The 13365-nt window shown below is 44.5% G+C and overlaps 1 protein-coding gene across 1 annotated transcript in view; it reads left to right on the top strand.

The window, feature by feature from the left end:
- cacna1ba (calcium channel, voltage-dependent, N type, alpha 1B subunit, a) overlaps nucleotides 1-13365 on the top strand; it is a gene marked incomplete at both ends in the record, with an annotated part of 136297 nt that overhangs the window by 122810 nt on the left and 122 nt on the right. Inside the window, 6 exon segments of the mRNA XM_080004319.1 lie at nucleotides 2582-2620; nucleotides 3312-3541; nucleotides 5232-5244; nucleotides 5246-5449; nucleotides 7013-7584; nucleotides 11982-12094. Coding sequence (XP_079860445.1) covers nucleotides 2582-2620; nucleotides 3312-3541; nucleotides 5232-5244; nucleotides 5246-5449; nucleotides 7013-7584; nucleotides 11982-12094 — 1171 coding nt within the window.

Below are 13365 nucleotides of genomic sequence, written 5' to 3'. Positions count from 1 at the left end.
GCAGTTTCAAAAGTAATTCTGGGACTTGTTGTAATCCACCCAACATAGACGATCTTCTGGATTTTCACTTTAACTTATCGCTTTAACTCAATGAAATTATATAACACACAAATTAGTTTGTTGGTGGAAAATGGAAAGATAATGTTGTGCCAAGACAATTACTGTGAAATAAAAACACTGGTTTGAATTGGATCGGACAGCGGGGATGAAGGCAGTAGGAGCTTCGAGTACTCCAAGAGAACATTGCAAAGGAAACATCCAAGCATCAACTATGAATCACAGATACAGCATTAAATGAGTCAATACAGTGAAACCTGGTTCATACAAACCTCACTTACCTGCACTCACAGATCAATCGAACCAGTTTTTACCCATGCTGGGGAGCTGTACTGATGGTGGCTGCATATCCCAAAAGAGTAATGTCAAATGTCTGTTTACTTTATGGATCCCGGTTAATTAACCAGACAATATCCTTACGCAGTTAATGTTATTCCTAGATGTAAGTGAATGCTCTAATGTTGGATTCTGGGAAATTATTAAGTATTTAATTGCATATCCATACATAATCTAAAGATTCTAAATGTATAAATAGCATTTGCGTGTATTCAGAATGTATTCAGAATTCTTCCTCTTTTGGAACTATAATGACTCCAGCTAACGAACCAAATTAAGGAGGTTGCAGGTATTCTTCATTTTTTGACATAAAGCAATGGACAGCCTGGTTGTGGCTGAATGTTTGGAACAGTTTGCTGTACAATCACTGTCTTTTTCTCAGAGAGAGAGAGAGAGAGAGAGAGAGAGAGAGAGAGAGGGACGCTGCATCTCAAATTCCATCCAATATTCATGCAGTTACGGCCCGAAAGAACTCTGAATTAATCCTTCACTCAGGCGCCGGGAAATACAATCAGCTTCTCATTTCCTGAGTGATATTGATGTTGATCGAGTGTGCCGCGGTAGAAGTGCATTCCTCTTTGCGCCCCCCCCCCCCTTGTCGTTACTCTGGTTCCATAGTGCAGCAGAGAAGTCCAGCGTAATCTGATAAGACCCTGGCAGGCTGGTTGACCCTACGCCTGCCTTCCCGCCCTCGATAGCACATCGAAAAGGCCATGGACCACAAGCCAGAGGGAAGGGGGGCGGGGCAGGAAAGAGTTCAGATTTGGACAGGGTCTGGTTGATAGTTAGGGAGTCAGGGATTAGGACTGATGGAGGGGGATGCAGGGTTCGCCAGCTCGCCTGCCATTTTGAATTTCTAGCACCTTGTACTAGAAAGTGTAAGCCTAGGCCTGCCTGAAAAAAAAATCAATAGGATCTACTGTTCACTTTCAAGATTTTTGGAATGTTAAAATGTCATTTTGTGCAATGTACTGAGTTCCCCTGCGTCCCGGATCCCTTTTAAGCAGGTGGGAATGAGACATTGATCTTGCAATTTCAACACCTTTTAATGTATGAAAAGCCCATTTTTTCATTTCTTCTGTGCTATGTTTTTCCTCTTATCTAATGGTTGGCGCGTCTCCCCGGCATTGGCCCTCGTCCAGATCACAAACTTGGCTGTGGGAACAGAGAGTAGGATAGTGAGAGAAAGAGAGAGAGACTGCGAGGGGCCACTGGACAGTAACATTGGAATCTCCCTCCCTCCCTCTCTGTCATAGAGGATGATTATGTCTAATTGGTCAGCGCTGAAATGCGTCAACTTGGAGATACACGGCGAGATTGAGTTCCTTGGTGTCAGGGATTCCACTTTTTTTTTCTTTACTTTGCGTTGATACCATTCAAACCACAGTGTGGGTATCAGGGAATTCACATACCAAATATACACCAAAGACCTGTGGCTGCACTGTTAAAGTTACCCCTGTTGTTTCCTGGCTCTTAAATTTGCTATTTAGTACAAAAATAACAACATTAACTCATGAATAAACAGTTAATGTTTATTTGTTATGGCTGCAAAAGTAGTCAACTGATCATCCCAGCTTGCTTCTTTAAAAGTAGTGGAAGGACTTTGAACTATTACTCCATACTAATACTCTATACTTTTTGCTTTACTACATTTCTAATACAGTCATGTTACATCCTTTTTTATCTGGATGTTTATACACATTAAGTTTTGTTGTTTAAATCAGGATGTATTTTTATATCTATCAAATGCGAGAAAAAGCAGTATATGCTGAGCACTCATCTGCAGAAAGAAAGGTGCAGTTTACTTTGTCATATAGTACTTTTACTTTTAATACTTTGAGTACATTTGAGTGCTTATACTTCTTTTCTCATCTTTTACATAAGTCGAACAACAACATGGTACTTCCACTTTTACTTCAGTAATGGTTATCTGTGCGTACTTTAAGTGAAAGAACTTCTCCCACCACTGACTGGACCAACTGACGTAGTTCTGAATGTTATTTTCCTGTGACTGCGTAAGAACTTATAGGATTTATTTCAAATCGCTGTCAAAAAGCGTGTGAAACTGCTTGAGCATGGTGGTATACTGTCCATCTATTTATTGAGCTTAATTCCCCTCCTTCCCTTCCTCCTTCCTTTCCGTCCCTCCACCCGGTCTACGTCCTCCTCTCTCTTCACTGTGGAACAGCGCATCCACTCGCGTCACTCGCCAGGGACCCAACTGAGCGTACGTACTACATTCTCTATCTAGCTATCTATATCTCTTAGTTGATGTCTCTCTCTCTCTCTCTCTCTCTCTCTCTCTCTGTCTTACTCAATCGTTGAATTACAGTTGAAGTACAGTTTGCATCATTGACCGACGCAAAATATTGGTAAATATATGTTTATGTCACTGACACACATACTGTTATTGGGCCCCCCAGGCTGAACTGCCAAGCGCACACTTAGATGTACAGAACGGAGTGGATTGGCATTAGCCATTGTCATAATGCCAGGTGTCAATGTTTAGGACACAGCTGGACACCTAGACACCTTGTATTATCCCATAGGCCCCGAATGCAAGACTAAGCTGCTTCTTAAGCCACACCTGCGGCTAAGTCCACCAGGTGCATCACTGCCGCCGCGGTGCTGAATGTATGACTGGAAACGGCTTTGTTAATTCCTCTTTGCTCTTCGTTCCACTCAAGCCCTCTATTTGTTTAAGCACCACTATTCCTCAATGCTAATATCTATTATACGTACTTCACATCGATATGTTATTTATAGGGTTAAGGTGGTTAAAGACGCAGCTTCGGTGTTTGTGCGCTTCGCACATCGTGAATTGCAGTTGCTGTAATGTCGAGATTTTCCAACGTGAGATTTTGGAAACCTCACCCCTGAATTTTGCACTCCCGCTCTCCTCTTCCTTCCTCCTGTAGCCCGTCCCGGACGCCAGCCCAATGAAGCGCTCGGCATCCACCGTAGCCCCGCAGCGCTCCCAGGAGGTCGACCTGAGGGACTACGCCCTGGACAAACCCAATCCGGGCAGGGCCCATCACCACCGCCACCACCACCGCTGCCACCACCGCAGGGACAGGGAAAGAGAGAAGAAGCAGAGGTCCCTGGACAGATCCCTGGGCGGACAGGCGACCAGCGCCGCGGGTCAGTTGTGGCAGATGCTGCGCTTGAATCGACTGCGTACACAACCACCCCACTTCATCCCTGAAACCAACCTTCCATACTACAGTTGACCCAAATTTGTTGCAAACGCTGCAAACTGTTTCTAAATCCGCTCATGGCACTTATTTAATCTTTGCCAGAAATAAAACCTATGAATGTCTGGAATTATTCACTCACAATCATGGGTTAGATTGGGGGTGGACACCTTTAGTAAATAAACAAATAAAAAATACATTGAAGGGCTTCCCTTGCCAACATTTCTATTTGGGCCTTCCGGAAGCAGTCAAACTTACTGAGAACTGTGAGAGCCCCCGGGCCAAACATTGTTCTTTACTGCAGTCAAGTGAGCCCTAGTTATCTAAAAATAAGTTCTACCAGCCGCTATTACATTTTTGTTGCACAGCTATTAGTGCAACTATCAAAATCCTGGGTTCTAGATTAAAGGATAACCTAACCTAAAGATTAACTTCACAATTTTCTTGACTTTTGACTTCTTGTCAATTGATTTGTCCTTAATAAACCCATGTTATTGTTTCTACTTCCTGTTTCAATGTGACCTTTAGATGATGGCCTATCTTTTGATCAGGTTTCTGTGAAGAGGAGACAGTCCAGTTAATGCATATAATTTTCCCTAAATGTGCTGAACAGGACAGGACGTGGTCGACTTAAAGGAGTTTATGCAGTACATGGTTGTGCGTGCACCCTAACCCTCGTCTGTGTCCTGCATCCTCCTCCTCCTCAGGGGCTCATCTGTGATGGAGATCAACAACATCGGACCCGGTCAGAATGTGCAGAGCAAGGGGGGCACATAGTACAGCTGGTGTTATCCAGATAAAAAGGGAGACCTGACAGCCGACAACTCTATAATTTATGGGCATCCCTCTCTTGACAGGGCCAGGCTGAGCTGTTGAAGGAAATATCTCTGCGGCTGGGGTGTGGGGGCGGGGGGTGTTGGGGTATAGAGTGTGTCTGTCTGAGGTTCTGAGGAATCCTCTGGTTTTGAGTGCGGGATTCCCAGAGTCTCAGATTCCTCGTGATTGGAATGAACAACAACAGGGGCGTGACCCCCAGGAGGGTGTGGGTACAGCAAGAACCGAAACTGAGTTAGTTAGTTAGTGCAGTCATTGGTGCAGAGTCTGTATACAAGACGATAAAGGTGCAGAAGTGGTTTACAACGCTGGGGTCTGTACACTCTTAAAAGGCCGCCAAAGATCACTGGGAGAGGACGCAAAGGTTTTTATCTGTTCTGTGGTTGTCTAAAATAGACTTCTCGTCTCCGAGAGATGTGAAGCTGTGCATGCCTCCTCGGAGAAGAATGAGAAGTTAGCCAGTATTGAGAGTTACCTCGAATTTGTTTTAATATGAATCACGCACATGAGTTTTGTGTGTGATTTAAAGGAGTGGGGGGGTTCCACTTTTCATAGATATAAGAGGTCTCGCAAATTTGAAACATTCGGACTTCCACCTAAAATACAATCATTGTCTATGTCAGGCAGTTGTTTGGAATGAGTCCATTTGATAGTATTCGGAAGCATAATGCAGCTGTACTGTACATATCAACTGGAGGATGGATTGATTTGTGTGTGTTTTTCAATTGATGATACATCTCGCCAATCAACCTTGTTGTTTTTTGTTTCTTTTTAATCTGTTTGTACATTAAGGTTTGCCTGCGGAACCAGCTGTGGACCAGCCCGGGGCCATTTCCTCCCCAAGGGACCATGGCCACGAACGGGGCCGATCTCATGAGCGAAAGCACCACCACTCTTCTGCGGACAAGCAGCGCTTCTTCTCCTGCGACCGTTACTGTGGCCGCGAGCACTGCCACACCAAGTCTGCCAACGCCAGCTGCGCCACCTCTCCCAGCGAGGGACCGCAGGATACCAGCTTCAACAAGCAGGTGGGGTGGGGGATGCTGTGGTCAAAGGGGGGCGGGGCCAGAAACGAGGTGTGGTTTCTAGGTTCCGGAAAGTAAAAAGTCACATTCACTTTTCCTCAAACAGACCGCTAGACAAAACGCTCTATATTGGTGTTTGGGGTTAAGGAACTGCAGAATGTTGTTTACTAGCCACTGTAGAACTGAGTCTTAGGGACCGCAATGGAGTATTTCACACCTTAGATATTTAAGAAATTTGCAGGGGTTTGCCAGACTTTGAAAAAAAGAGTCACCAAGGTCTTACTATTGTCAGACCAAATAGCGTGATGCAGGCAAGAATCCTCGGGACTCCTGGTGATGGTTGGCACGTCAACATAGCAACAGCAGTGTGACTACTATTGTATTGTATTGCATTTAGTGCATTTTCCGACCAACCAACTGATGGAAACCCATGATTACTCAGAAACAAAGCCGAAGCATTGGTAACCAAGAGTGATTGCATCATGTTATAATAATTTTTTTCCGCCATGCCAGTGGCTCTTGGGATTCTGTGTTACCTAACTTAAAAGTTACTATTTAAATTTGGAGCAACAATATTTTGGACTTCTGGAACCCGCCCATGTTTCTGCTCTGTAGACCTCTTAGGTTGGTTGTCGTCATTTTTCAAATATGGACACTGTGTTTATTGCAGGCTTTCTGAACTTGGACTGTTTGACCCATGTGCTGTACCTTGTCCCTCTAATGGCGCTTGGTGCATCCATTTCTATAACCAAATTGAAGCAGCAATTTGGCTTATTCATGACTAGAATAATATGTAATCAACTACATAGTATTTTTCTGATTATGCTATCAGTTACAGTATGGTACATATTTTCTCTAAATTCTCCATCCCTTCATTTCCAAATGAATTGCTAATTGCAATCCATTTTATTTCCACTGTTATACCACCAAAATCTCCAAAAGACAAAGAGCTGACACAAAGGAACTAGGCCCAAGCAATTAGCTGGTTGTTTGCAAAAACGAATGCTTGGTCTTGGTTACGGAAATCAAAGAACCAAGCGTCATTTCGTACATAAACATGTAGGTTGTAGAAACGTCTGAATGGGAACAGCCTTTGTTGAGGACATGTTTAATGACGCTATATTGGAGGCCTACAGAGTGTTGGGGTGTATATACTCTCTGCATGCGACTCAGCTGTCTCTTCTGTCTGCGTTTTGTGCAGCCACTCATGGCCTTTGAACTCTCTTTTCACATCCTGTCCTCTTCTTCACCATCTCTTGTCTGTTTCTGTCTGTCGCCGGCATCTCCATCCCTTCATTGTTATTTCCTTCCTTCATCTCCCTCTGTATCCACTGTGCTTGGTTTGTGACCCTTCAACTTTCCTTCCCTTTCTTCCCTCCTTCTTTTCTTTGCCTTTATTTTCTTTCTTTGCGCTCTCTTCCTTTCCTTTCCTTTCCTTTCCATTCCGTTCCTTTCCTTTCCTCTCCTTTCCTTTCCTTTCCTTCCTGTCTTTCCTTTCCTCTCCTACACCTTCTCCTTCACCTCATCGTTCTGTGCTTTCAAAATGCTTGTCCACTCTTCACCCAGGGCAGTGGTTGGTCTAAGTGCAGCCCGGCGCTGAGCTCCACCTCAAGCACGGCAAGCCGTGGGCGCCGGCAGCTCCCCCAGACCCCCCCCACCCCCCGGCCGGGGGTGGCCTACAAAACTGCAAACTCCTCCCCGGTGCACTTTGCGGGGGGGGTGCTGTACCCGCGCCCCGGCAGGCTGAGCCGCGGCCTGTCGGAGCACAACAACCTGCGGCACGGCGGCGGCGGTGCCTCCTCGCGCCATGTGCCCTGCCCCGTCACGCGCATCAGCTCCGAGCCCTATCTGGGCTGGGGCCGCCGCTATGGCGAGCCTGCCTCCGGCAACCCCCCGCCCCGCGGCAGCCTCCGGGACCAGCTGGACGTCGTCTTCCAGGACGCCGGCCCGCTCCCCCCCGGCCTCCGCGCCTCCGGGCGCTCCCTCCGGACTGTGGAGCTCCTCCCCCCCCTCTCTCTGCGGCAGAGCCTCGGGGTGCCCAACGGGGGGTACCACGTCAGCCCCAGCCCCAGCCCCAGCCCCAGCCCCAGCCCCGGGGCGCCCGGCTGCTACCGGGAGGTGGAGGAGGAGGATGAATGGTGCTAGCATGGCTTTAAAACTGTGTTTTGTTGTTGTTTTTTTTTACTGAGAAAAGGCACTCATTTTGGAGGGAAACGTGATGAGTTTTATCATCCTATTGTGGAGGCTTTTTGTTTACATTGTTTGTGTGCGTGTGTGTGTGTGTGTGTGTGTGTGTGTGTGTGTGTGTGTGTGTGTGTGTGTGTGTGTGTGTGTGTGTGTGTGTGTGTGTGTGTGTGTGTGTGTGTGTGTGTGTGTGTGTGTGTGTGTGTGCGTGCGTGCGTGCGTGCGTGCGTGCGTGCGTGCGTGTGTGTGTTTGTATAAAGCTGTCTTTGAATTCCACTCCTAGAGATGAAGGGATGAAGTATTTCAGAGGGGGGTCAGTGCGGGAGGGTTACAGGGGGTCATTCAACAGGTAAAAACCTGTGATCTGTCAGAGCTCACGTGGTCACAGAAGTCAGTATGGCAATTCCATTCACACATATTTCAGTCGTTTAACAACGCAGTCATTTGTCACTAACGATTAGGGACACACCTCAAACAGACATTGTTTTCGTTTTGGACTGTACCGTTCCATGACGTTGCCTAATCCTTTAAAACATTCCCTTCATGTCAGCTGAGACAGAGTGTGGAATCTGTCTTCATGTTGTGATGAGTGTCCGTTTGATTTTTGGTTGAGCTTTATTTTTTTTATTTTTTTTACTGTTTCTCTCCAGCCCTTCGATGACAGTACTTGATAAAAAGCAAAGCATGGTTGAAAAACGTGATCAATTGGCTGATTGATTGATTGATTGATTGATTGATTCGTTTGATACACAGTTAACTTATAACTGTCTCTTTTCCATTGTGTGCGTTTTTTTTTTTTGTATAACGAGGGAGGAGCCACTGGATGATGTTTTACGTAAAAATCGCTTACAGTTCACCATCCTTTCAGGTCTAATGTCTCTTACTGAGTTCTTTGCGATGTTTCGAAACAAAGTGCCTATCCTTTTAGATATACTGTAGAAAAAAGAAAGATGCAACGTGCAACTGTTTTCTAACGCACTGACACTGGAGTAGTTGTCCTGTTCCCTCTGTAGCTCTCGCGGGAAAAAGTCGTGCAGAACGCCTTACCTGCCAGCGGGGAAGAGACGCCAACCATTAAAAAAAAGGAATGGGTAAAAACTTCACCACAGTCAGTTACTCCTCAACTCGTTCACAGGGTGCAGGGGGGGGTCTGGACTCATGTTGTGTCCGAAATCTCGTACTACGCCCAACATGTTTGTACTGTCATCCAGCGTGCTTTAGTATTTGAGTTAAAAAGAACACAGGCTTCTGGGACACTGCATCGCCGTATGGCCGACGATGCTGCATCCTATCTTTTTCCGGCGTCTTGCCCTCATAATGCATTGTGGGATATGCTTGCAAGCGTAGCGTGCGGCGTTGGCGTATTGCAGATGTAGAGTAGTCAACCTGGCAAACTATGGTTGTGGTGGACATGCTAAAAACCACTCCCAGGCTAAGTTGACGTACTAAATAGAAGGCGAGTGCGGGAATTCGGACCCAGCATCATTAGCGTATATGTAGGCGTTTTACAACTACGGAAACCTCGTAGAAAACTATATCAACCCATTTGTGGTGAAAGCGGTAACACAAGTGCATGCTTAGACGGTAGCGCTCGTCATCGACCTGACTACGATGACTTTTTAAAGATGTATTTGCATTTATTTGTGTGTGTGAGCCTTTTCAGCTCCTCTATGGCCTTTTTTTTTTTTTTTTTTTTTTTCAAAGTTCCTTGTCGGGGCTGCAGGACCCGTGTAGGTCGAAATGGTATCCTATGGGTGCGGGATGTAGTGTGCACTTTTCTTTATTTTGGACTTCAAATGGAGGACCCAGAACAGCAGAGGTGGATCCGGTTGAGAATTCTTGGTTTGGTGTTTCAGGCCAGGCCTTGTGCGCGCGTGTGTGTTTGTTTGTGTGTGTGTGTGTGTGTGTGTGCGTGACTGCGTGTGTGCGTGCGTTTATTTGTATGTGCATGAGGGTTTTTAAAGTGTCTGCATTGGCTTAGAACCTTCATAACCTACCTTCCTGATTTTGGCTTCCATTTTCAAAAGGGGATTTGCCCGGCTGTGAGGTTCATAGAAACGCACGTACACACTCACACATCTTTGACCAAGTACACAGTTAGGGAGGAATCCTGCCTACGTCCCAGTAGACGGATATCAGTACGAACAACACGTTAAGATATGCAAATCACTTGACACACCTCGTCGGTGGCTCGTGGGGTTCTATCGGACCCTTAGTATCACAACCAACGAAATGCAGGGTCGAAGAAAGCTTTTCGATTTGGACGGTGGGGAGGCCAGCTATGAAATGGTATACCTCTTGCAAAATCCCCCCCCTTACTTTAACTACAGGTGGGAGAACACGTGGGTGGAGGGCATTGGGTGTAAGCGCATCACACACTCTTTCAAGGGCCTGTCCGGTGACACACACAGGGTGAAGTCAAGACAAGACAGTAGGGCTATGCAACTAGAACACATGCTGGAAAATAACTCACACACACACACGAAAAAGAAACAAACATTTATTTCTCCATTGTGTAGCTTTACATGCTGGTGTCCAGATTCAGGCTTCAGCATGTTCGTGACCAAATTTTTTATACACACACACACATGCACATGCGCACACACACACACACACACACACACACACACACACACACACACACACACACACACACACACATATTTAAAAAAAAATACATAAGAAAGGCATACAAAAAAGGTAGTTAAAATGCATAACGTGAGGCACAATGTGTAAACAAGAAAGAAATAGAATATTTAGGAATAAAGCAACTTTATATATTTGCATGCATAACATATACCCACGTCAGCAAAGTCAAAAAAAGAAAATGTGTTTCAAAACGGGTGGAGCTGTTTTTCGTCCATATCCGGTTGGATGTGTACTTCTTTCCTCATTCATCATCGAACACCACAATCGATGACCGCAATCTAACACTCAAAGGCATTCTCTACGCCCCTGGCCTAATTCATATTACGTTCCGCTACTATTCCTTTCCACTTTTATTTCCTCATGAGAAATCACGTTCAGATTACATCCGACGATCCAAATGTCGGCCATTTGGAACGTGTGCTCCGAGACTCCTCGAAACCCAGAACAATCCGGTTTCTGTTTCCTGCATCACAACGGAAATGTACATGTGTTGTTGTTTTTTCCCTCGAGAAAAAAAAACAATGTCTGCATGTTCTAAACGATGTATGTGCATGTAGAAACCTTAGTACCTTTTTGATACCGATGTGTTATTTTGTTGTTCATTTTTAATATTTGATATCGATTTGTGGGGGTTGTTGGAAAGATGCATTTATATTTAAAAAGAATAAATTCATGAAAAAGAGTAAACAGTATTGAAACATCGTCGACGGTTCCGCTCGCGCAGCAGATCTGGAACCTTTATTTATTTTGGTCTTGGGATTCAGTGAATTGTGAATCGGTTGCCTGACTTCTGTTGATCAGCCAGACTTTGAATTCTGCAGTTGTTTCTACATTTAACATTTTGTAAGTAGCAAAGTTCCTTGAAATAATAAAAAAAAAAAAAAAAAAAAAAAAAATAACGAAAATACGTCGCTGTGTCTCCATTTCGGGAAGAAATCCTTACGGCTGCAAAGCTAGGCGGGTTGGAGCAGGCGCGGGGAACTCTTCAATTACGAGAAATGAAAAACAGAACTCTAAAGTCCGATGGAAGGTGGTTTTAAAATGATCATGAACATATTCATTATTATTATTATTATTATTATTATTATTATTATAATAAATAATAATACATTTAAGAATAAGATAATGTAATATATATAATAAGTAATAAGATAGTAATAATAATAACAATACTACTACTACTACTACTACTACTAGATTCAAGATTTTTATTTGTCACATACATCACATACTACTACTACTACTACTACTACTACTACTACTACTACTACTACTACTACTAATAATAATAATAATAATGATTGTTGTAATTATAATTATAGGGAAGGTTTTATCTTGTCGTGGAACAACTTGTTAGATGGGTTACAACTACCTTTCTAAAAGTGTGCCCTCCACTGGGTCCGCCTTTTAGGCCCAGAAGCCGGTGGATCCCCGCCCCTGCTTTCGAGCCTATGGCTACTGTGCTATCATGGGTCTACTTCTGAAGGGGCGTTGACCATCCCGTCTCCAATACGTTAACAGTGTTCTTATTGGCGAGGAGCCGGTAAGGGGGGCGGAGTCGGAGGGCTTCAGGTGCAACGCAGAAACAATTTAAAAAGCCGGTGTCGCCGCCGCCGCCGCAAGGTGTGCGACGCCGTGCGACCGCGGCCTTGTCGGCAGATAAATGTGAGAATGCTCTGGTGTCCGTCGCATGGTTCCCCAGCTGTGAGGTCACCATGCTGTCAGTAAAAGACGTGGAGATGTTTGTCCTTTACTTGTACGCCCTCGACTTAGCTGTCGCAGTTCTCCCGCAGAAGAGAGGTTCGCACGTCAAAGGTAAGAAGCGGGAGCGCCGCAGCCTCCCGGGGGGCAATGTCCTGGTTGGTTTTCTATTGAATGAGAATTTAAATCGAAAACGAAATGGCGATTTATTGCTGTTGTTGTGGGGCGCGCTTGGCCATTCGGTTGTTTCCGTGGACGTCTTTGTAAAAGCCGAATTAAACCGAAACGATACCACTTTGTAGCGTGCCTCTCGGGTGTAGTACCCGGTCGCTCCACAAGGGGGAGCTCTTGAAAAGCGTTTCATTTGTTCCTCCTTCACGTACGTGGTCATGGCTTCAGTAAGCGAAGGAAATATTCAATTTAAAGATTTATTTCATAATCATATTTTATTTTGTGTGTGTGTGTGTATGTATGTATATATATATATATATATATATATATATATATATATATAGATATATAGATATGTGTGTATGCATGTATGTTTGTGTGTGTATGTATATGTGTGTATATTTTTTATTTGAATATTGTATATAATTTTTAAATAGATGTATGAATGAATATAAAAATGTTTGTCTCTAGTTTATAAAATACAGTGCATTTTTTTGAAAATGTATTGCTCATCTTTGTGAACTGTAGCTTGAATGATCATCCCAAGACAAATTGGATATTGGGATTATCATGAGTCCTATATAGAAGGGGTGTGTGTGTGTGTGTGTGTGTGTGTGTGTGTGTGTGTGTGTGTGATATATATATATATATATATATATATATATATAACGACTTTAACTGGTCTTCAATGATGTGTGTGAATTGGGGTTCAATATTTTCATTGGTTATGTGACTGACTATATGTGTTTATTTTGACCTAAAATGTTCAAAAATCAAAATTCCAAAAGCCATCCAAAACATATCTCCAATGCTCTTTGTGCATGTCCAGTGTCCAATTACTTATTTTCTTTTGTTGGGGGGGGGGGGGTGACGATGATAAAATGAGGAATTACATGATAATCACCACCCCCACCCCCCCCGCACACACACACACACACCTTGTTGCACATGTCACGGATGCCTTTGATCAGTGTTATCCCGGCGGCATGGTTGAATATGGAGCTGGACAGTAACCTGATCTGTCATCTGTGGACTGCATCGTGTCATTAGGAGCAGATCAAAGCAGGGTGTCTGTCCAACCCGTCTGGCATCCGTCCAACAGCAGGCTGTGGAACAACCGCACACCTAGTCATTTAGGTTGTCCACGTTTTGATAACCGCACAGCTGGTGTGTGTGTGTGTGTGTGTGTGTGTGTGTGTGTGTGTGTGTGTGTG

This window comes from Zeus faber (assembly GCF_960531495.2).
Source record: "Zeus faber genome assembly, chromosome: 7".
In the NCBI taxonomy this organism is placed as follows: Eukaryota; Metazoa; Chordata; class Actinopteri; order Zeiformes; family Zeidae; genus Zeus; species Zeus faber.
This window is presented reverse-complemented; position numbering and strand designations above follow the sequence as displayed.